This window comes from Patella vulgata, chromosome 8, assembly GCF_932274485.2.
Source record: "Patella vulgata chromosome 8, xgPatVulg1.2, whole genome shotgun sequence".
Classification (NCBI taxonomy): domain Eukaryota; kingdom Metazoa; phylum Mollusca; class Gastropoda; family Patellidae; genus Patella; species Patella vulgata.
In genome coordinates this window covers 15610717-15637219 of record NC_065886.2, presented here as the reverse complement: position 1 = coordinate 15637219, position 26503 = coordinate 15610717, and the positions used below count along the sequence as shown (strand labels likewise).

General features: G+C 32.9%; 1 protein-coding gene across 4 annotated transcripts in view; it reads right to left on the bottom strand.

Annotated features, from left to right (window-relative positions):
- LOC126830627 (arf-GAP with Rho-GAP domain, ANK repeat and PH domain-containing protein 1) overlaps positions 1 to 26503 on the bottom strand; it is an 83281-nt gene that overhangs the window by 30852 nt on the left and 25926 nt on the right. For all 4 annotated transcript variants that reach the window (XM_050561027.2, XM_050561028.2, XM_050561030.2 and 1 more), the window contains 17 exons: positions 26225 to 26331; positions 22162 to 22205; positions 19269 to 19347; positions 19003 to 19065; positions 16762 to 16843; positions 16336 to 16394; positions 12701 to 12745; positions 12060 to 12146; positions 11575 to 11687; positions 11146 to 11230; positions 10565 to 10625; positions 9905 to 9958; positions 9214 to 9299; positions 8392 to 8574; positions 7904 to 7972; positions 7182 to 7215; positions 5464 to 5532 (listed from right to left, as the gene is read on the bottom strand). In XM_050561027.2, coding sequence (XP_050416984.2) covers positions 5464 to 5532; positions 7182 to 7215; positions 7904 to 7972; positions 8392 to 8574; positions 9214 to 9299; positions 9905 to 9958; positions 10565 to 10625; positions 11146 to 11230; positions 11575 to 11687; positions 12060 to 12146; positions 12701 to 12745; positions 16336 to 16394; positions 16762 to 16843; positions 19003 to 19065; positions 19269 to 19347; positions 22162 to 22205; positions 26225 to 26331 — 1320 coding nt within the window. The remainder of the gene's footprint in view (positions 1 to 5463; positions 5533 to 7181; positions 7216 to 7903; positions 7973 to 8391; positions 8575 to 9213; positions 9300 to 9904; positions 9959 to 10564; positions 10626 to 11145; positions 11231 to 11574; positions 11688 to 12059; positions 12147 to 12700; positions 12746 to 16335; positions 16395 to 16761; positions 16844 to 19002; positions 19066 to 19268; positions 19348 to 22161; positions 22206 to 26224; positions 26332 to 26503) is intronic.

Sequence of the window (26503 nt, the reverse complement as noted above, 5' to 3'; positions counted from 1 at the left end):
GTTTGAATCGAATTGAACGTCAGGACTTCTTACAGATTGAACACAAGGAGTGTCAGAATTAACAGTTTTAATTGATTTAGTCTCTAATTTACTACGTTGATTATTACAAACACATTTGATGACTTTCTTTTTGTAATCATTAAGCTTTGTCATCCAATTTCTATATCACTGACAAAGTTTCCAAGTTTATTCACATTACTATCCTCAGCAGATGGCTTTAAAGATAGATATATCATTGCAAATCATCTGCATAAAGATGAAAGTCAATCCCATGGCTACAGTTTATATCCCTATAGGAGTTGTATACACAGTAAGGGTCCTAACACTAATCCCTGAGGGACACCATATTTTAGTTCAATGTATTCTTTGAGTACGTACAGAGAGATAAAATTCGAACCATCTTAATGTTGCATCTATAATTGCAAATCTCCGACACAATCTGTTCAGTAGAATTTGTTGGTCAATGGTATCGAATGCAGTGCCCAAGTCAAGCAGCACTCACCGTTACTTATCCAGTTAATGAATGTCATTGTTTACTTTTGAAAGTGCTGTCTCGATACTCTTGTCTCTTTTTGTAAAACAGATTGAAAATTTTCATTAGCACCTGATAGTTAGGATCCATTATTATTGGAATAAATAACCCGTCTTTCAGAGAACTACACACATTGCCAGTTTGAAGCGAAGTGTTCAGTTCAAAATATGTGTTATTGGTTTCCGTAGTTCCTTCAAACACAATTTCAACAACCACGTTGGGATCTTGTTCAAATTGAACGATTTATAATACGTTTAATCTCTGATTATCAGAAAAGCCATTTTCACATTTATCACTACATTTCAATTCCAAATCATTTTGAATTTCTAATATTTTGTTGTGGATGAAATGGGAAAACTGATTAGTTTTCGTTTGACTATCAATGTGAGAAGTAACATTCTTGTTTCTGGTTGGTTTTATAAATCCATCAACGATTGAATAAACCTGTCTTGAGTTGTCCCTGTTTTAGATAATCATATCAGATATATAATGCAGTTTTGCCACTTTAGTTTCTTTATTAAATAGGTTCCGAATAGATTCATCAATTTGTCTTTTTATTTCAAATGCAGATTTTCTCAAAAAAATTTCAATTTCGATGGTTCGTTTTTCATGTTTGAGCTTTAGAAGGGAGCCATTGAACCAGTTTCTGTTTGGATTGCTGGACACTCTTTTGGTTCGTAAAGGAGCATGTTGATCAAACAATGATGTTAAAGTATCTGTTAAAATGGTCTATCTGTTCAGAAACATCAGATGTGGCCGAGACATGAATTTTCTTGGAGTTTCTAAAGGTAACATGTTTCACAATACAATTTATGTTAGGAATTTTATGTTTGAAGATAATCAGAAATGTTGTGACCAACAACTGACAGATCACTCAATCATTGGTCAGGTTTCCTTTCAAGAACCAGGCCTAGAATGTGTCCCCTTTTATGTGTAGGATACTTTACATGTTGGGTAAACATAAAAGAAGTTAAAATCCATGAAAAATATCTCTAAGATCGTCTAACTCCAATTCTTCATTGGCTTCCTGTATCATTCAGAATTGATTTTAAAATATTGTTAATCACACACAACACTATACGACTGGTACCGTGGAATCTCGGGTAAATAGCGTTATTATCTAATCTATGTAGAATTATCCATAAATATCATTGAATTTGGCCTAATAGCATTCAATTTGTCCTTGTATACAACTTAAATCTCAACGTGCAATTTTGATTACCAAGCGTTAATTGACTAGTGTTTAGTTTGTCGACACGTGTGTAATTATAAGCGTTCCGCTTAATTTTGACGACTGTTCAATAATTAGTTGGACCGTTCAATTTCCCGAGTTGTGATTATAATTAGTCAAGGTGTCCAATTACGCCAGGTATTCAATTCTGTTGCCGAACATCCAATTTCACATGCGTTGTTCAGATTTTAACGAAATGTTTATATTGAAGGAGTTGTAATATAGTAATGCTGCCGTGAAAACGTGTACATGTATAATGTACAGGCCGGTTTGAATAACAACAAAATGAGTTCGGTAATCTCGGGAAAACATTTACCGGCATTCTGTATCGGTTAGGATTTTTTTCTAACGCACTGTACATGCATATAACGTCGGCCAAAATGTATGCAACAATGAACAACTTACAATTTTTTTACAACGTATCATTACATCTTCGTCTATAACTTAGATGTAATCCATCAATTATTGGCTGCTATAAAATCCAAACTTTAAATTATATACGTCATACGATTAGCTTGCAGCTTCAGTTAATCTAAATCAATAATTCATAGAGCACTCGATCCACTCCACGGGGCGCTTAACGGTAAGTCACATGGTCAGAAACGCGCCAATATTGGGACTATTTTCTTAGTCTGTCTGTGTTAATCGGCGACAAATCTCCGCTATGACGTTGTTGTTAGTTAGTTGTATTTTACGTCCGCTTCCACCGAGGTGATATCGCAGACAACCCGCTATGACAATATACATCTACTTTAAATGTCGCCCAATTCATTTCGGTGGAAGCGGATATTGAATAAAGCCATTTCACACACGTGTACATTACATGCGGATGTCATATATTTATACAATGTCCACGATGTGTTGGCCTACATGTAATTCTCGCCTTCACTCCGTTATAATTTTCTTATTTTGAGTACAATTTCTGAATGATTCCATTCTTTTGTACGTCCAACTTCCCGAATTCCTACTGCATATACATGTACCCTGTGTAACTGCAATCTATAAGTTTATACATGCGCGTGTCATATATTTATACAATGTCCACGTGTGTGTTGGCCTACATGTAATTCTCGCCTTCACTCCGTTATAATTTTCTTATTTTGAGTACAATTTCTGAATGATTCCATTCTTTTGTACGTACAACTTCCCGAATTCCTACTGCATATACATGTACCCTGTGTAACTGCAATCTATAAGTTTATACAAAAATGTTTACGTTTAAAATCTAGATATCAGAAGCTCGAAAGTTATACTAGACGGTGAACACGCAAGTTTCTTGATTGAACCTGCATTTGCTTTTGTAATTATAACTGTATGTAAATCGTGATTATAATTATAAACAATGTATTTATATAACTGTACGGCTTGTTTTCAGATCCCATAATTGAACATTATATCTTTATAATATGTAAATATTGAATAAATATTGTTAGAAAAAAAGGAGAAAAAAAAAAATAAATAAACCTGCGTCTATATTGCATAATATCGGACCCATATTTATCCTTGCTATTGGGACCAACCCAAAGGACCACACGGGCCAATTAAATTACATTATAAGGCTTGACTTATTCATTTTAAAAATATAATACAGACAATATGTTATTAATGATTTTAATCATTAACAACATATTGTATCATAATACAAAGAGGCGAACAATTTATAGGTGAGTATATACATAACTTTAGAATATCCGCTGCCGGTAAGTACATATTAGCAAATATATATCTTTATTACATCAACAATTTAATTGTTTTTCTTTGATGTGCTTCATGATGAAACAATGCGACGGGTAAGTACATAACACTTTATTATTTCAAAGAAAACATATGCATATTAAAACAAACACTATTATCAATTATTAAAACAACAATTAAAACAACACTTTATTATTGATTCGAGTAGTCATATTAATACAAACACAAATATAAACGTATTAAAACAACACTTTATTATTTGTCCGAGTGGTCTTTTTGTATGGTCCGAGTAATCTTTTTTGTTTCGTCCGAGTGGTCTATTAGTTGGTCCAAGTGGTCATGCATTCGTACAAAAGAATGGAATCATTCAGAAAGTGTAGGCTACTCAAAATAACGGAGTGAAGGCGACAATTTAAAGTTTGGATTTTATAGCAGCCAATAATTGATGGATTACATCTAAGTTATAGACGAAGATGTAATGATACGTTGTAAAAAAAAATTGTAAGTTGTTCATTGTTGCATACATTTTGGCCGATGTTATATGCATGTACAGTGCGTTAGAAAAAAATCCTAACCGATACAGAATGCCGGTAAATGTTTTCCCGAGATTACCGAACTCATTTTGTTGTTATTCAAACTGGCCTGTACATTATACATGTACACGTTTTCACGGCAGCATTACTATATTACAACTCCTTCAATATAAACATTTCGTTAAAATCTGAACAACGCATATGAAATTGGATGTTCGGCAACAGAATTGAATACCTGGCGTAATTGGACACCTTGACTAATTTTAATCACAACTCGGGAAATTGAACAGTCCAACTAATTATTGAACAGTCGTCAAAATTAAGCGGGACGCTTATAATTACACACGTGTCGACAAACTAAACACTAGTCAATTAACGCTTGGTAATCAAAATTGCACGTTGAGATTTAAGATGTATACAAGGACAAATTGAATGCTATTAGGCCAAATTCAATGATATTTATGAATAATTCTACATAGATTAGATAATAACGCTATTTACCCGAGATTCCACGGTACCAGTCGTATAGTGCAAATGTCTTAATGCTTTAGATCCTCCATACATGTCCGAATTAAATACAAATTCGCACTCCAGTCAGAAATACAAGGTCTTCCAGTTAGGATTTACTGAGGCGAGAGTGACGTTTCATTTTATGCACCATTACTTTGGAACAAATTACCTTACTCTATTCGGAAATAACCTTTTATTATTATATTCAAATCACATTTAAAAACTCATTTATTTAAAAGTGCTTTTACTTATTTTATACATTTTACTGTTTTATGTGTAGTTAATTTTACATTGTCTTTTCTCTTACTGTTTTTAGAGAAATGTTGGTTTTTTTTTATAACTTTTCTTTTTATCATAAATTGTAATTTACTTTGTTATTGTTAATCTGAACACTTAGATGAACGATGCACTATATAAATATATTTAATAATGATGATGATAATAATATTAATTAATAATAATTAATAATGATGATAATAATAACAAATAATCAAGTCAAATGTTAAAATCATCACAAATAAAAAGTCACAAAGAAAATCATCCAATCAGCATTCATTTATCTTTGACGCAGATGGTCTGTATAGTCTAAATGAGTTCATTATTATTATTTTCTATTAGTTCAAAAGTTTGTACTTTGCGTGACACACATTTACTATTGTTCAAGGCTTTCCTAAATAACACACATAGACCACCTCCCCTCCGTTTGGCCTATTTCGCAGACTTGCACCATAGTGGTGCACTCGAAACATGCGCTTGAAATACTGTAAACACAGAAAATGACATGAAATTAGTTCAATCTACTGAATTAAAATTAGGTTGGAGCATGGCCTCTCATCTTAATCTCATTTGCTAGTCTTGACCAAACCTTGACTTATTGGCATTAGAATCAAAAGTTCCTGATTTGCCAAAATTTCTATGTTACATTTCATTAATTTTCATTTTTGAATTAAATAAAAACTTACCATCACCAAAATTCTGATAAAGAAATTCCACTTGTAATCTTTCACCTGCTCGCTTGGCTATCACATAAGCTAAAGTATAAAATAATATTTCTATTTACACATGTCAATTCTTAAAATATTTACCATACAGAAAAAAAGTTACAGAAATGAAACATAACAAGAAGACTTGTAAACTAAGTCAAATATGTTTCCATGGAAACACAAAAAATTTTTAAATCTGAGAAATTACAAATTAGGCTGACCTTAAAAATATCTTTGTTTCACCAAACCCGACCCACAATCGAGGAGAAGGGTCGGTAGGTCGGTTTTTTTTTCAGATTTTTTTTTAAAGTCAGAGAAATCAATACAGAAAACTTATTAGCTGTATACTACAGATTCATTAATTTTGTTTAATGAATTTGGGGTCTGACGTAAAAAGTAACGAACTGAAAGTTTTTATTAAACTTAAGAGCTAATTTGACAGCTTAATAATTTTCCGGGTGGAAACATTCGTCTTCTTTATTGGCAAACAAATCAATGACATCGGGATTTTTCGTGATGCCCGACTCGCACACGATTAGCCACGAACTTGAAGTGTGAAACTCCTTCAACACGTTTTTAACGATAGTGCGCGTTGTGCTTTCATTTTTCTCGAAAACGGATATTGAAAATATCGTCGTCATGTTTAAAACTACGCACCACAGACATAGAGGCAGAATTATTTTGTGGGAATGGACGTGTATTCGTCTGCAACCATTTTGTTGAGAAGCGACACCTATGACGCTTTCGTCTTGATCAACCAGTTTCAATAATGAATCAAACCATAGCCATAGTATAGGGAAATAACTCTCATGATATATTTCAGGTTGACACACAAAATAAAATAAAAAGATCGTGGAAAAGTGCAATAAAATAATTTAAGTCGGGGGTGGTTTTAGTTAGTCGGTCGCGTTAGGCGAAACAAAGATATTTTTAAGGTCAGCCTTAGCAAAGGGCATAACTACTATAATAGGTGGATATGTATACAAAGTTTCATAAAGATATTGTCAATGGTTTTTGAGATGGGGGGGTTGGGTGGTCTAGCAGTTTAGCACGTGTGTGTGAATTCACAAGGTGTGTCATTAATCATGACTTACGTGTTCATGGGGGAGCGGTCAGTCATTGAGTCAAGTGATGTAGTTTTGATTCCCTGATTGCACGTGACAAGGATTAGAGTTGCCTGCCCAACCTCGTGGGTTTTCTCTGGGTCCACTAGTTTCATCCTAATGCTAAACACCCATACACGCAAGCGAATCATTGAAAGAAAATTGAACCATATGTTAGTCCCGAAATGTACTTGGTTGTGTCAAGTGGATGTTAAACCCAATTAATGAGATATGTCCTGGAAACAAAACTCAGATGGAAGGACATACAGAGCCCATTTCAATATTCCTTCATTTGGCATGTGCTAATAAATTGTGATAGTTTCAAACTGACTAGTAACATTGTTTAAATCTTCTGATGACAAGTTGACAATGGAGTAAAGTATTTGCTTTACTTTGTGTAAGGTTGTGTGTTTAGGACACTGGCCTCACAACCAGAATGTCCTGTGTTTATGGTTACCTAACATAACACAATGATTCTAAACTTTAGCTCCTCATTTAACTAGTCATATAAATTGGACTTGGCATGCTTTTCAGTAGATAAACACGGGTATTATCTTTTTTGGTCTAATTAAAACTTTACATGTTGAATCTTACCTGTATCTTCATGTCCAGGTAGATGATATAACACCTGTAAATTTTCAAAACAAAAAATTAATGTACAATGGATGAATTCTGGCCAGCATAAATTCTAGGTCATAGCCTTTGGAGTTACTAGGTCACTGTGTGTGCACAAACAACAATTTTAAAGGAGTGGGAAGGTTTAAAGGACTCCCTTCCTTTTGTTAAATTATGTTAGTCAGTCTGACAGACAATATTTTTGCTGATCATTACGATGTTTGATCTATGTTAGTGCTGGATATTGCCACTGCAGTCATAATACGATACGTATTGCGATTCAGGTACTACGATACGATTCATAAACAGGTCAATATTTACCAAGAAAACAACAAGATAAATGAATAATCGATATATTTAGTCCTGGCGATCTTGATGAAATTTGATTGTTTTATATCACAATATAGATGTGGATCAAAATAAGGGTCAAAACAATTTAAAAGTATTTGTGCATCTATGGAAAATGTGTGACTTGGATAATTAAGAGTGACAGGTTACTTACTGAAGTGACAAAAAAAGAATCGTAAAAAATTGATTCAGTGTCTCACGATTCAATACGTGAATCATGAGAAGGTAAATCACGATACATCGACTCAACGATATATCGTACCAGCACTCAACCATAATAGCATATTCACACTACGGATCTTTAAGACAATGACTCAATGATTATATTAATAAAGTTACGATAAAATACTCACATCTGCCCCTGAAAAAACGATTGCCATGGTATCCAGCACATTATCAGATCCAGCCGATTTTAATAATTCCTGGAAAAATTATTCAATCAAACTTAATATATGGTCAAAATGGTTAAAAAATATGACTCAATCCTGATTACCACAGAAACAACATGAACTGAAAGGAGCATTGTGAGATTCACAGGGTTTTTAAGTATAAAATGCTAGACCGTCTGAAAGTTTCATGTCAAAATACTGAGGTGTTAAGGAAATGATTAATAGATTTTCATAGAAAGAAATGTGGTAAACTCGACCATTTTCCCCATGATTCTCAACGAATTGGAATAATTTGCCTACAATGGTTTTAAACATTAAATACAGCAACTCCCACAGAAACAGCCTGATACCAGAGTTGTAGCAACAGGTGCCTGATTTCTAAGCTTGATGGTAGAATGACATTAACTGAAAGAATGAATAAATGACATAAACAATATGTAATCTACACTTACCTGATTAAGTATGTCAACATCTTGATGTGCTTGATGAAGTTGACAATGGCGTTTATGTCTATATTTATTTTGTATAAAATGTTTCCGCTGTTCTGTAGATGAATCTTTGTCTATTTTTTGTTCAGGTAAAAGATCACTTTCCCAAAAACTGTTGGCATTAGCATTTCCAATAGCTTTCATTAGCTGTATAAAATAAAAGACATATTCAAATTATTTTGGAAACCATTTGCATTGCACAATATATGCCAAGGTAATTTGTGAGAAACAATTTAGTCTTTCAATTATTGAGTATTAAACTGTATGTCAAGGAAACATTATTGTCATTTATATGTCACAATAGAATTTTTCCTAGTAAAATAAGTGAATATAACAGGTTATTGACTCTTAACACCCATTATTCTTCATCAACACAACTATCTGTGAATTTTTAATGAATGGTAAATGGGTGGTTGATAAGAGTGGTATAATGTGTATGCTTTACATCATACAGCAAGAGAGACAGAGAAATGGGGTTTAACGTCCGCTCAACACAGTTGGAGGAAACTGGAGGACCTGGAGAAAAGCCAAAACAAGCTTAACATCGAAACTATGCCACTTGACCAATGGCAGATCTTATGATCTGAATCTGTTGACCACCTGACCACCCAGCCCCCACCCCTCATTAAGAAAATGGAGGCAAGATACTAATTCTTTAAATTACAATGCTTGATTTGCATTCTTAAATGAGATGTTTTCAGAAAAACAGAAAAAAGTGTGACTTCTCCGATCCATTAAAGAAAAGTTGCATTCCTAACATTACAATATATGTTATATGATAATTACCTCTATAAGACTAGGTGTCCACACTCTTGTGTCCATTCGTAAAGATCGTATTTTAGAGATCGCAACGTCAAACATTCTGTGTATACCTGGTGATAAATAATAATAATCAAATTAAAACTGTTTTGTAAACTGATTCAATGGCATTTAGTACACAGGTCACAAATATTGTTGTGTACAAGTATATATTCTCTCATTACATTTTATATTTTATCATTTGTTTGATACTAGAGTTGCCTTGTTGAAACGTCGCTCAGTAATAAGCAGTAATTGTTTTAAATAGAATTAAAACCTGTGTATAAGATTGTTTTACTAACTTAGATACGAAAGCAAAGAGAATCTATACATTTAAAGAGATAATGCAAATGATTCAAATTTGCCATGTTGACAAAAGTTGGTGTCATGAGCTGACTTTGTGAAAGTAATAGCAGGTAAAAACATGGGAGTCGTATATTTTTCAGCCTTATTCTGGTTCAGTTCTAGCTCACAGTAATGAATGATGAATACCACTTAATGAGTTTTTTAAGTTAACTTTAGAGTAATAAATGATAAAGCTTGATGAATATTTTGCACTAAATTCAGAGCAATAAACAATGAATATTTTAAGTAAACTTCAGAGCAATAAAAATGAATATTGTAAGTTAACACAAAATTATTAATGATGAATATCTTAAGTTCAATAAATTGATTCTACCTGCACAATTTTTACAAACAACGATGCCCAAATTTATAGATGCCCAGTGTGGTTCTGAAATATTTAAGAAAAATTTAAAAGATTATAAAAAATAAAAGCTTTCAAAGCGCTTTTATTTTTTACTAGCTGGATACCTGGATCAATCCGGGGCCAAAATTTGCCGGAGGTCCAATTTTGATGGCCTAAAACATTCATGGAGTCATGCTGGTTAATTTGATACCACTTATGTGGGGGTGGGGCACGGCGTCGAAGCGTGACAGGTGAATATACATACATACATACAGACATCTTTGATTTTATTTATATAGATAACAATCAAAATTAAACCAAAAGTCTATGCATGAAGCCTATTTACTGAAATTTACTTTCGGCTAAAAGTAACTGATCAGCATTTTCAATATCTTGTAAACTGCAATATAGTGAATAGTTCTGTTCTGTTCTGTACAGTTTTTACAACGATATATGAATTGAAAATCTGTCAACATTCAGCATATTCTGCAGACAATACATGTATAAAGGGGATATAGTCAAAACAAGCCAGCACCACCTATAACCTTTGGTAAAATCTATTTAATTTCACTGAATACTTTTAGGGAGACAACTTTCTAACTATTAACATATTGACAAGTTTTGTTTAATTTTTTAACAATTAAATCTCACCTTCAGCTTCACAATCAGCACAGATTTTATTACTTTCATTTTCATAAACTTTCTCTAAAACCTATAATATTCAATGATAATTTTATTACTTTCATTAACCCTCTCTAAAACCTGCAATATCTAATGATAATTTTACTACTTTCATTTTCATAAACTTTCTCTAAAACCTGTGATATCTAATGATAATTTTATTACTTTCATTTTCATTAACCTTCACTAAAACCTGTAATATGTAAGGATAATTTTATTACTTTCATTTTCATAAATCTCCAGAAATTACTTTAAAGAAACTTTATGTATCATAAAGTTTTTTCATCGTTTGATGTTTTGACATCAATAGGACACAATCTAATCAAATTGTCTACATCAATTTAGTTTGACCTAACAAACATCCCTGGAAATATATTCTATACATATTTATGTAGAATTGAGTTTACATGAAAGCAGTGTAGCAAATAGCATGGACAACATGGGAAAGGAGAAACCAAACTGAAAAATCCCATGGACCTACTGGAGCAAGTACTATTCCCACTGAACCCCCATGATTCCTAAAGAAGAATATATAACAATAAGAATCTTACACTATCATCAGCTAAACCTTCTGCTATAGCTTCCTCCATAGCCATTTTCCACTGTTGGCACTCTGTAGCATTTTCAAATGATAATCTGTAAATGAAATTAATAATGTTTAACAATATCTCATCATGCTCTGAAATAGATAGGTAAATAAAAAACATCACTGCAGCATTAGAGAGAGAGAGAGAGAGAGAGAGAGAGAGAGAGAGAGAGTTGAACTCCCACTCAACAGAAACTAGGTCATTTCGGGACTAACATACTTCAATTTAATGTTGGACAGCCGACCCCAATCCCTGTCATGTACAAGCAGCTAATCGAAATCACGTCACTTCACCTTATCTAAAGCGCATGCATTAGACCATTCGGCCATCCAACCCCACAAAGTGATTACAAAACCCCCCCACAAAACTGATTGCTCTACCCTTGGTACTTACATGAAATGTCCGTAATGTGTTGATAACTGTAATCTATTTTTACCGACGGAGGCATTTTTAACAGACGCCAACTCCATCATTATCTCATGTATTGGAGAATTCAATAAATAATCCTGAAATAACAGAAAATAATTTCTCAATAATACAAAAGGTTATATATGTAGGTCTCTGTATTAATAGAAAGTAATAATACATAATTAATAATATCAGTAATTTTTAAAGATCGATTGCCAAACAATGCCTTTTGTTGTTTGAGCCAAAGTGATCAAGGGCAATAATGCTTGCAGTAATATGCAAAAAACTGTCAAAATTTGATACTCTTCTTTGTCTTTCTAATTTGAATAACACATTTAAATTTAAGGCCAATTAGATGAGAATGTTTGTCACCAGAGCGTTCTAAAGATTCTTCAAAGTGATCAATGGCAAAGACTCAATGAATATGTCAAAAAGAAATGAGTAATTATAATTTTTGTCACAGAACTTACATCTCTATTATGGAAATAACACAACCTGCTATCACTGATAGATACAAAATATTTTCTACCACCTCCATTTTCAAACTTGATAAATCCCTGTAATCAGAGAAAACAAATATATTATTATACTGTGAGTAGAGCAATTTCAATTAATGCAACTAATAATTATTCTCTATAAATAATTTTCCAAATTTCTTACAATGTCAAAACAAGAAGATGTAATACACCAGGTTAGAATTTCCTTGTTAAATCCTGTCAGACTGACAATGAAAACATTGCCTAGTCCTTCGGATGGTACAAAAAACTGAGGTCCATCCATGTGCATGTTGGAGTAAACAAAAAAGAACCCTTTACTGCTGTCTGAGCAAAATCTTTCCTTATGTATAGCACACATTACTATAGAAAATGAACAAAATATTGGGTTAATGAGATACTGAGCTCTATTCTTATAGTCTATTCTATATGCATTACACACATGAACATAGAAAATGAACTCTATCTCAAAATGACTAAAATACTTTGTTGAAGAGATATTAAACTTCTTTCCTATTCAGCTGTGGATGTGAATAAACTTTATAAGAAAGGAATAGCAAGAAAACGTAAACTATATTGGTATAATAGTATAATCTGTAGACATATCAATAACTTACTTCTTTATCAGATTTTCGTATTCCAAGATCTTCACTTGAATTAGTCTGTAATTAACAAAAAATACAATAAGTATAACTTCACAGACATACTGTATAAACTCTCATTTAATCCTTTAAACCTCTTCACATCTATATGACTACAACTCAGGTATTGTTCAGTTGTGCTGTTGTAGCGGGAGTTTCTGTATTTAACGTTTAATGTTAATTTATTGTTGGTAAATGTTTAAAATTTGTTGAAAATCATCGAAATGAAATGGGGTTTAATGTCCTACTGTTCTGCCCCGACTGGGCTAATAAATATTATGTTAATCATCGAAAAATTTGAGTTAGACTACATTAGACAGTGTTGGGTTTACAACTTTTCACTTTCCCGATAATGGTTTAAAACTTAACATTAAATACAGTAGCTTCCACTGAAACAGCATAAAAATATGATACCTGCATGAGTTGTAGTGTACATTTTACAAGTATATTTCTGCACAACCTCAGACAGGTTGCAGCCATATTGATTTAGTATATATACATATAACCTACTTAAATACTGGTCTGAAAAAGATGGTGTATATTTATAAATGTGAAAGAAAAAGGTTTAATAACAAGGACATTGTAGAGTATTTAAATCATTGTAACAAAAAACAGTTTATTTTTAACTTGGGTTCTTTAGAACGACTTTAGATATTTAATTAACGCATTTACAAATCTGAACAAATCAAACTAATTATTGCTTGCAGTGTTAGTGTAGTTTGTGTCTTGTCGAATGTTTGTCTTTGTTTGTGTTTAGTGCTTTCCTCCTGCAATTACATTTAGGATAACAAAATTACAATTGCTCTGCAGTAAAAGTAGGACTCATGTGTGTAATATATTTCATTTAAACTCTGTAAATTTGATAGTAATGATGAATTAAGACCAACTCCCCCTCCACACACACACACAATAGACCAACATAAATTTTTAATTAAGTGTAAAACACAACTGTTGAATTCTGATTAAATTAGAAGTGAGTGTAATTTAAATGAGTGAAATCAGTGCAGCTTGATAAAAGGAAAGATTTATTTTAAACAATTTCCTATTACACTTGACATAAATTCTTGTAGGCTCAATTATTACAAACTCATATAGTTATTTCCTCACAATATGTCTACTACATGTATAGCTGTATCAGGCTCTCCTCTCATATAATAAACTAAATATTTAGGGTAATTTCACTTACACATTATTTTTATGAAATAAAAGTCTAGTTTTATCCAGACACCGCATAATACAGCTTGTGACGCCAGTCTCCTTTTCCAGATGAAGACTGACAGGTTTCAATTGTTTGAAAGCGTATCACATATATTGAGTTAGTTGTTCAGCCCTGAGGTAGAGGATTTTCAGGGATTTTAACACAAAATTAAGCAGTTTTATTCTCCAACATATTATCGGGATTGACCCTTTAAGGGTAGTTAAAGTACCCATAGTGTATTAAGGGTAATTAAGGTACCCATCGTGTAGTAAGGGTACTTCAAGTATCCATATTGATCTAGAGTTAGTTAAGTAGTGAACTAAGACTAGATAAGTATCCATATTGATCTAGAGGTATTTAAAGAATCCATATTAATCTAAAGGTAGTTGTTAAAGTACATTTTTGTGACACCTCTGCCCCCTTTTGAAATCCTAAATATGACACAGAAATTTACTTTATGTATATAAATATTATTTACACCTATACTATCAACTATCAATTTCCAAGCTATCAATTCAAGCCTGATCAATTCAATATATATTTACACTTCAAGATTAATTTGCTTCATTATGATAGTTTTGTTAAGTAGGTCAAATGTAGGTATACAGGATATCTGTTATCTATAAATCATTACATGTCTATATGTAAACAGGTTAAATTGTTTGTCATGCATCAATACAGAAACAGGTGTAAATCTGTTAGGAAAAACATCAAAATTCAAAAATAACATTAATAATAATACAACATAGAAACATTTAAAAAAGCAGCATCAGATAATTTCTTTTTTAGTAAACAATGCATGAAAATGGACTAGGGAAAAGAAATGAAATGAAATGAAATGAAATGGGGTTTAACGTTCTACTGTTCCGTTCCGAACTGGGATAATGAAGAGGGACATATACAATGCAGTGTGCTATGAGGGACATTTTGTCCGGACAGCGGCACTACATTCTACTCTTATATTGAATTCCAACTGCCAAGGGATTTTTGGTCCCATCTGAACGATTAGACAGCTGTCCTTGTCAGGCCCTCCATCCTGTATCACTGACAAGGGCAAATGATCAGGGAACAGGCATAGCCTATATCACCCATCTCCTCTTACAAGGAATACAAAACGTATACTAAACAGATCTGCTATGCATATATAATATAATGGAGACTAATCATATAAAGTAAATAAGATATATACACTATAAAGGAAGTGCTATTTTATAACATGCTTATAAATTGTTCAGATAATAAAACCAAATATAGAAATGTCTGGTGACATCCAAGTATTTATGTACTATTTTGGTGAATATAACTTATAAAGGAGCCGTGCCAGGTATATTCTTGTGAAAAAAAGGGGGAAGTCCCAGATATATTTTAGTAAATATAACTGATTAAAAGGAGCAGTCCTAGATAAATTTGGTAAATAAAACTGATTTAAAGAAGAAGTCCCAGATAATGTATATTTTAGTGAATAAAACTGATTTATCGTATTCCTATACAAAAACCTGTGGCTCTCTGATTTTTTTTTTCAAAAAAATAAACTTTATGTTTTCATATGGGGTTAGCCACATTGTATAATGAAATTATATGGGCATTGTGATGATCAAGTTAACTGATTGTTGTTATTAACCCTATTAAGCAAATCTAGCGATGATTTCCAGATTGGCTCCATATTTTGATTAAAACTTCTTAAGATAAATACCCTAATATCATAGCATTCTTGTGTTTGATTTACATACTTAAAACTACTTTTATTTACAATATTCTGTAAAATTTGGGACTGCCTCTTTTAAGGATATTAAATTATTAAATATTTCCAAATTTAAGTATAGTTATCAGTTGTCTATATTCACTCAGTCATCATAATTATTTAGTGGGTTGTTTGTTGACCTTTGAACTCCCGAGATATTTTGTTTTGCATTTTAACAGTGTGTGTCACAAATTGCAAAAGAATTTTACTCACAACAAGCATTTATCTAACAGTGCATTTGGTCAGTTTGCTACAGATTGTAACAACATCGATTGTGTGGCTTCCTTTTATTATATAACTATATATATTAGGCCCAATAAAAAATATTTTGGTTCTCAGATACTCCAAGTCATGACCGTTTTTTATTTCAAAAAATAAAATTAAAAACAGACTCATCAATAATCCATTGATAATATAAAACAGAATAATATAAACCTCACTTTCGCATCACGTTTTTGGTAAGGATCGTCGAGGAACCAGAATATTTGGTTTGTATGGCCATACCTTTTAATTTATAATTACTAACTATGATTTAGTGCTTGATAAGCAATAAACATTGTGCCTCATCAAGGAATATAATTTCATTCACATTTCATTTCAAACTTATTCAAATATGGATAATAAAATAACCATACATACAATGTTTCAAAAATTGAGACTAAAATTACATACCCCTCCATTTTTCTGATAAATGGCTGCCATAATAGTTTGACTCCAAGTCAAACAATCATCTAAATTAAAATACAAGCAAACGGGGGAAATAAACAACAACAAAAAATAAACAAACACAAAAATAAGGGAAAACAACATCAAATTTACTACAAGATGCAAATAAATTAGGTCACAACAATAACATTTTGTATTCACATAAATTGATTTTGTTGATTAAATTATAATCTTTTTCATATTTGTCCATGCTGTCGACACACTCAAGAAAAGATTAAAACTGGTAAACCACTTTTTTAATAATTGTCTAGATCTATTTGTTAGTAGGAATAGAGTTTTACTGACTTAAATAAAAAAAAACAGCAACAACTAATTATGAACATTCACAAAATAATTTGACTTAAATAGCTTGACTTAAATGAAGCAAATTACCTAATTCATCAGCTGCAAAATGGAAAACTCTGTCTTTTAAAGTTGTGATCAGTTTAAATTTAAATCTGGATGTATCCTCTGTCTGTACAATAAAAACAATTACATTAAACAGATATAATAACATCTATTATAGATATAAACCAAGACAATATAGCAACATCTACTATAGATACATATTATATACATCCGCTCAAAAATTAAGCACCACCAACTTCAATAATAAATTTTGAAGCATAGAAGAAAACGGTCAATGAAGTTTAAAACTAGGTTACGTTATAGAAAGGTAACATGCAAAAACAACTTTGCATGACATGCACGTGCCCGGTGAAAGTCACTGTACCAAGGTGACCCTACAACTGTAAAAATTGAAGTTTAGTCCTGTCATTGCTAAGAGGTTTCAGAGTCGTAAAGCGATTGAAAAACGCATTGGACCTATGCCTCGACGGCCTATTAATAACAATGAGAGGTGGCAAATCATCGGAATGCGAAATGCTGGCATGTCATGTAGGGAAATTGGACGGCAACGTAACATAAACCACAGCGTCATCAGTCGTCTTGTAAGGAAGCACAGAGCTACGGGGGATGTCAAAGATCGTCAAAGAAGTTTGAACACCACGAAATACCACACCTCGTAATGACCGTCTCCTTGTAAGACATGCCAGGCAGGACCCAAGATCGACAAGTCGGAGTCTCAGAGACAGGTGGCTAATCAACACCCGATTGTCCCTTAGTACGGTGAAACGACTAAAAGCAGGTGGACTGGCAGCACGTAGACTTATCAGACGTCCTCTCCTTACTCAGAGACATATCCAAGAACGATAACAGTGGTGCTACGCAAGGAGTGGTTGGAACATCCGGTCTTGGAGACGTGTCCATTAGTCGGACGAAAGTCGGTTTCTGTTACATGTAACTGACGGGAGAGCCCGGATTTGGCGTCGAGGCACTGCTTACCAACAGCATAACATCCAGCCAGAGATTCCATTCGGTGGTGGTTCTGTGATGGTCTGGGGATACTGTTCATATGACTGCAAACTGGAGCTGATTCAAGTTCATGGCAACCTCAATGGCGACAGATATCAAAATCAAATCCTCCCGTTGGGAAGTCGACCAATCTTTATGGACGATAATGCCCGGCCCCACCGAGCCAATGTGGTGAGGGAATATCTTCGACGTAATGCCATTGACACCCTCCCTTGGCCGTCAGGAACCCCTGACCTCAATCCGATTAAACATTTATGGGACATTTTGGGTCGCAGGGTGCGAGCACGGGTATCTGGTGTGCAAAATCTTGCTGAACTTACACAGGCTCTTCAAGAGGAATGGAATAATATTCCACAAAATCAAATCAGATGACTCATTTCCAGCATGAGGAGGCATGTTGAAAATTGCATCGGTGTCAGAGGAGGTTACACCCGATATTAACTGCAATTTGGGTGAAGGAAGTGAGACAATTAACAAGTTATTTCAAGACCTTTCGGATGAAAAACAGGGATACTTTATTGGCTATCAAATTTGCTGAAATATTCATGTATTGAAATATTGTTCATTAAACATTTCTTTGTCAATTTATGTAGTCATTTATCATGTGTAATACAAGTTTGCTGTCATACAAACACAGAGATGACATATTCAAGGAAAGTTTTGCAGCAGTTATTGATACACAGTGGGGGTCATTTCAATCATATTAAAAAAATCTGGTGGTGCTTAATTTTTGAGCGGTTGTATATTAAACAGAAATAGACAGCATATCATGTTATAAATACATACATGTACTGTATAATAATGTGTTATAAATACATGTTATATAACGTGTTATAGATACATACTGTATAGTAACACACATTATTGATACATGTTAAATGTCATGTGTTATAGATACATATTGTATAGTAACACACATTATAGATACATGTTATATACCATGTGTTATAGATACATGCTGTATAGTAACACACATTATACTTTTTAGATACATGTTATATACCTTGTGTTATAGATACATGTTATATACCATGTGTTATACATGTTACTGTATAATAACATGTGTTATAGATACATACAGTATAATGATATTTTTTATAGATATTGGAAGTGAGGGAGAAATGGGGTTTACAAAGTATTCTTTAGTACTCACTGAAGAATTCCAGACTAGAAATTGTGGATTGTCCAATGGGAAAGGTAATAACAATATACATGTACATTATATGTAGGTGTATCAAATACAATTTATTCAGCACATACCTTAACATCATTGACAACATCTGTCATACAGGCTAATGGTATGATCCGCTTAGATATCTGACTCTGAAAAAATTAAACAAAAAACAAATATGTTCAGATATATATGTTTCTTGATTAAATATTTAGGTGAAATAAAATCCATAATAGTTTTTGCACTTTTATTCATAAACCATTATGTAACAAAAATAAGTCTAAAAATAGATTTTGATCATCACTATTGGATACATATAAAAGAAAAGGCGGTATGAACATGAAACCAAATCTACCTTATTATTAACATAGTATCTTAAATCTCTTCCATTGAACACAACCCAACGTTTTCTCCAACCCTTGTTAGCCTTCACTCTACAATCAAATAATATATAACATACAGATACACATGGTAATATCAGGAAATATGAACTGTCTACAGTGCAGAAAGTTTAATGCAAGAGGACACACATCTTCGAGTTACAAAAATTGTTCTTGAGGAGAAAATATTGCACCTTGTTAAAGTTGTTGTGTGAAACTGCGAGAGGATATCTGACAATTCATAAAAAGAATTGACTGCCACTAGATAAGAGAACACGTAATAAAAACAGAAAAAGTCCGTGCATTACCATGTTTTTATAAGGTATAGAATGAATATAAACAAGAAAATGTACAGACTATTTCTATTTTTCTAGTGTTCTCTTATCTAATGACATTCAATTACTTTATTGAATTGTCAGATATCCTCTTACAGTCCCATATAACAACTTTTGGTCTTGGGGGGAATTATTAGTGAGTAGAAATTCGGCCGTGTATCTGTTATCACTCGTCGCTTCAGTCAGTTATATAGAGTAGCAACTCGTGTTTTCCTTTGACGTTCGTCACTTCCGATACGGGAAACCTGTATTACTCAGCTATCGTAGCAATGATCTCTGTGTTAAAAATATATTTGGAATGTGTTTAACCAGCTCTAACACATATGTGATAATGACTGGCACCAATATTGTCCTTTAACTATGATTGGAATCTTGGATAGTCTAAGTAATTTATTTGTCTAAATCTGCAGACAAGTGTTAAATTTCCAAATTTTGTCGATCCAGTTGGGTTTCGGTGCTCCATATAAACAGGCCCGAGGGATTCACATTTTTTAACTTTAATATATACAGTATAGTTTTAACTGTTTTGTTGTGTATGTATAATATAAAGTGGGTTACATTGTTCCATATAAACAAGTCCTAGTAACATTGTTCCATATAAACACAAACTGGGCTTAGTTACATTGTTCTATATAAACAGGTCCTAGTTACATTGTTCCATAAAAATAGGTCCTAGTTACATTGTTCCATAAAAACTGGTCGTAGTTACATTATTCTATATAAACATAAACCGGTTCTAGTTACATTATTCTATATAAACATAAACCGGTTCTAGTTACATTGTTCTGTACAAACAGGTCCTATTTGCATTATTCTATATAAAGATGAACTGGTTCTAGTTACATTGTTCTGTACAAACAGGTGCTGGTTACATTATTCCATATAAACAGCTAAAACAGGTCATAGTAATACATTGTTCCATATAAACAGGTCCTAGTTACATTGCTCCATATAACAGGTCCTAAGTACATTGTTCTATATAAATTCCTAGTTACACTGTTTCATATAAAAAGGTGTTAGTTACATTGTTCCATATAAACAGGTACCAGTTAGATTATTCCATATAAACAAACAATGTTCCAAGTTACATTATTACATATTAACACACACTGGTCCTAGTTACATATATTGTTCCATATAAACAGGTCCATATAAAAAGATTTAAAGATTAAATGATTCACATTCTTGAACTCCTTTATAATTTCTAATCTAATTATTATGTAAGTTAATGACAATAGTATAAATGACATGACACTAGAGAATTAAATGTTGAGATCATTATGATTTAGATGAGTCAAGGGTTAACAAGAACAAATAGGGATAATAAAATCGGTTTCCCTGTCATAAAGTTTATAAAATATGACAAACTAATATAATATGTATGTGTGAAATAATATTTTAATAGTATACATAACAAGGTGACCAAGAGAGAGAGAGAGAGGGAGAGAGAGAGAGAGAGAGAGAGATAGAGAGAGTAATGTCCACTCTGCACAAACTAGGTCAGTTCGGGACTAACATATATTTTTTTTCTCAATAATTCACTTACGCGTAGGGGGTCTTTAGCAGTGGGATGAAAAATGTAGGACCTAGAGGACCTGAAGGACCCAGAGAAAACCCATGAGGCTCGACAGGCGACCCTAGTCCTTGTCATGTACACTTGGGGAACCCCCCACCCCCTGTGACCAAGAGAAATGTTATCAGGTAGGTCAAGGATAATTCAGGCTTGGAGAGACGGAATTTACTTAAATATGTCTGAAGATAGACCAACTCGGATATGGAATACTTCTTTTAAAAAATAAAGTTCCTAAATGAACTTCTGTTATTCTCAATCAACCTCCATTCCCCGTCATTCCCTAAATGGACATGCTTACTTCTCAATCAACCTTCATTCCCCGTTATTCCTTAAATTTGTATCTTTATAGAAAATATATGGTAGCGATGGCTAACTTTTTCTACACATCTTTAACAACAGAATCGATAATGAAAAGACAACACAAGGTCCATGGTGTAAACTATGAGGAAAAAAATAAGACTCTTTTCTTTCCAGTTCAATTCCTAACAAAGTTTGTAAATTTGTTAGGGATCCCAAAGTCCAACCCAACAGAAGATGTCAAGGGTTATTTTATGTGCACGCCGATGAGTACCTGTGACTTCAGGCTTTTTTTGTCCCATCCGAATAACAACACGGCACCTCCAGGTTAGCAAGCCAATGTCTTCTTACTGAGTCACAACAGCTCCTGGAGATCGAAGGAAGTAAATTTCTGGTAAGCTATGTGTTGGACTAGAAAATTTACAATAGCATAACTCACTGCTTCAGAAACAATTAGAGAAGCGAAAGTATGGATTGTCCAATGACACTCTGGAGAAGAAACCTGAACACTGAATTAAAGCCAATTGCAGGTATCTTTTGGGGAGAATATAAGAAAATAACTATTGATAGTATTTAATGGAAATCTACTTGTGCATGCTCTATTTTCCACTCGAAACTGAAGATGGTAAAGAAGAAGAAATTTGTAATATGGATCTTACTTACCCCCCTTGTTTATATAAATATCCAAATCGATCATTCTTGGGTGACTGAAAGAAAAAAAAAGAAAACATTTTTTTTAGATGAATAAAACTAATAACCCCTTTTGAACCTGTAGCCCCTGAACAATACTATTCCTTAATAAATAACAATCATCACACAATTTACAATTATACTTCACATATTGCTTGTTAAGAAGATGTACAATATTGATAATTTTAGACATTTTTAACGAAAAAATATTCATGGTTCTCATTCTAAAGTTTTACTTAAAAAGTCCATAAATTCATATACCAGCGGCTGTCAGGCAGGATACGCCCACATTTTGCAAGAGATGGATAGAGAACAAGCTAAAAACAAACAGGATTTTTTGTACAATCAGGGGCAATAATCCAGAAAGTTATGGTCTGGAATGCACAAATATCAAAAGGGACTGAGATCTTTAGGATATAAAAATATGTTTTAAGTTTCATCAAAATCGGATAAAAATTGTGATTTTTAGAGGGTCCACAACCTTTGTAGCTTACTTTTACAAAGTGCCGCCATTTTGTCGGTCAGTTACATTTCGATTTTCTCGAAATTCGAATTTAAGCTTCCTTATGGTGGAATGGTGATATATTTAAACGGTTTTTAAAATCGGAAAAAAAAATTGTGACTTTTAGAGAATCTGCATGCTAAAAATGCAATTTTTCGAACAATCAGGAGCCATAATCCAGGAAGTTATGTTCGGATATATGCATATATCAAAAGGAACCAAGATCTTAGTGTGTAATGGTTATATATTCACAAGTTTTTTTTAAATCAGATAAAAATTGTGACCTCTACATGGACCGCAAGTGATTATCTGCAAAATGGTTTCTAATTGTTATCTTTGATCTGGTTAATTAATTGTTGTTATTGTGTTATCTGCTAAATGGTTTCTACCTGTTGTTTATATATTATATCTTTCATCTTGTTAATCAATTTGTTGTTATTGTTTTATCTCCTATATGGCTTCCAAAGTGTTCATCTATAAAGGGACCACAAGCTAAAAACGCGATTTTTTGTACAATGAGGTGCCATAATTCAGGAAGTTACGATTTGATATGCATGAAAATATAGAGGAACCAAGATATTTGGGTTATACACATGCATTTCAAATTTCATCAAAATCAGATGAAAATTGTGCACTCCAGAGGATCCACAACCCCAATACACACTATTTTTTCACTATTTGCAAACGAGGGACGGCGATTTTGTCAGTCAGTTTCGGTCCGATTTTTACGAAATTCGAACTCAACCATCCTTAGGGTGTAACGGTGATATATTCAAACGGTTTTGTAAATCAGATAAAAATTGTGACCTCTATGGGGTCCACAAGCTAAAAACACAATTTTTCGTACAATCAGGGGCCATAATTCAGAAAGTTATGGTCCTATATGCGCGAATATCGAAAGGAACTGAGATCTGTGGGTTATAAACATGCATTTCAAGTTTCATCAAAATCAGATGAAAATTGTGACCTCCAGCGGGTCCACAACCCTGATACGCAATATTTTGACACTATTTGCAAACGAGCTAAGGCCATTTTGGTCCGATTTTTACAAAGTTCGAACTCAACCATTCTTAGGGTGTAACGGTGATATATTCACACGTTTTTTTCAATCGGATAAAAATTGTTACCTCTATGGGGTCCACAAGCTAAAAACGCGATTTTTCGTACAATCAGGAGCCATAATTCAGGAAGTTATGGTCCGATATACGTGAATATTAAAGGAACTGAGATCTGTGGGTTATAAACATATATTTCAAGTTTAAACCAAATCGGATAAAAATTGTGACCTCTAGTGTTCACAAGCTAAAAACGTGATTTTTCGTACAATCAGGGGCCATAATCCATGAAGTTACACTCCGATACATGCCCATATCAAAAGGAGCCAAGATCTTAGGGTGATAAACCTATATTCATTGAAATCGAATAAAAATTGTGACCTGTAGAGTTTTCACAAACAATTGTGGATGGACGGACGGACATGGGCAACGACAATATACGTCCACATGAAAATGTGGGTGTATAAAAGTTGTTAGCAATATATTTCAATGTATCGCAATATGATTTGGAATGAAATACACAGCCTTATATATCCTTTGTCATCATAAACAGTGATAACTTTAAGATGTAAAACTTTGTAATTGGGTATCCATGCTTGAATCTTCTAATTGAATTGTTCTTTTATCCATAACAGGCACTGTCAACAATATTTCCACTGCAGGACAATCGCTCCATATTCTGATTGACAAAATATATATTTCAACACATACTATCCATAACATTCAATCTTAAACAAAAGAAACAGCAACGACTATAGACTTGATTTTCCAGAGCAAATTATTTGCTGTCATCTGAGAACAAACGCAAAGATGTTTCACTGTGTTCAGAGTGATATCAGAAATAGAAACCCGAACTGCTAAATATCCAACACAATATGACCGATCTCCTATACACATTATCAGCAACTGTCCATTAGTATAATACATGTACATGTACCTAGGATTCCTGAATAACTGACCACATCAAAACAAATCTACATTCATTCACTTACTATGTCATTCGTAGGCAAACAATACGGTAAATAACACATCCGCACTAGCGACGTATATTTCTTCGCTTTTTTCTCCGGTTCCGGCGAATGCAAACAGTTGAGATACTCCATTTTCACACACAAATAATCACAAATTATAGTTTATACAAGAAAGAAGTAGCCATTTTGAATTCATCACTTCATTGCTATGATCATAAGATGGTGAATGATGAATGTATCAACAGTATAATTATGACATGTTAATTAGTAGGACGCAGTTTAATATGGAATTTATTAATTACGGCCAATACTGTAAACCTATCAATATCTTACATGCTTCACTATTATAGATAAATAGAGAGAGACACGTCCCTTAGACACAAACAGGAGGACCCAGAGAAAACCCAAGAGGTAGGGCATGCATCCAACTCATGGTCACGTACAAGATTAGGATTGATACCATGTCACTTGACCTTCCCGTCTTTAATAGCCCAATCAGTGCACAACAATAGGACGTTTAAACACCATCTGATCACCTTATTATATAAAGGGCAAACAATAGACATATCAACCACCTCCCCCCCCCACCCCCAGTAAAAAATAACCTTAGTTTTCTACACAGATGTTAATCTTTGCTTCTCCATCTTTCAGGATAAATATAAAGCATATATGTACTTGACAATGACATAGATGGAATAAAACATTTTTGCAAGCAAAAATTAAAAAAAAAAAAAAATTATAAATGTACTGTCGACAATGATTAAAGAATAAAAATTAAAATGATAATATCTGTATTAAATGACTTTAACTAAAGCAAGATTTCGGTAATATTTTAGAATATTTACAGTAATTTAGTCTTAAGTTTTGTTTTGAGAAATAAGAGCTGTGCAGAAAACACTTGGTCATTAATAACCAAATTCATAAACAAACAACGCATTGTTCAGTTCCCACCAAATATGGCTAGAGAAAATAAGAAGTCGTCATTATTCATTGAGAGTTTGTAATACCCTAAACCCATTTAGTTTAAGCAATAAAATAAATGAAATGATCTCTAAATTTTGAAAGCTGAATGTATTTTTGAAGGATGTACATGTATAAGTTGTTTTTTTTTTGAAAGATGTATAAGTGTGATCATATCTGACTAAATAAGAAACATCAAATAGGTCCCTAAAATCAAATTACAGCCAGAAACGTAAAAATAAAACAAGTTTAACTGTATTTGTCTTCAAAAATGACATTATTCTGTCCAAATCTCAAATTTGAAAACTTAGCAAAAATGCTTGAAAATTGCCCTTTTTTGATGCTTTAATAATTTTCAATCATACTTCTCTGAAAATTGTCTTATGGTGCAAACCGCACCAATTTCAAAGTTAAATATGTCATGTATATTTTAAAGATAATTGCATAAGCATGTATGTCACATATAAATTTAATACTCTTTTAATACACAATTTAACTACAGCCAATCAATCACATATCAATCTTTTAAATGTAATAAATATACTTACTGAAAGACTTCTTGTTATAATTGGAACTCTCTGATTATTACTAGCATTACTAGTATTATTGTATGGTTCTTCTGAATCAGTATCACTTAAATCAGAAAAACTTGTTTCTGAAATACAAAAACAGATATAATAGTAATTACAGGAGGACCACACTACACACAAACAAAAACATTAAGACAAACCTGTGGACAAGGCAAACTACACAGACATTTAAATAAATGAACAATAAATATCAAAATATATACTAATGTCCAAAAGAAAGTATACACACTAAAAATA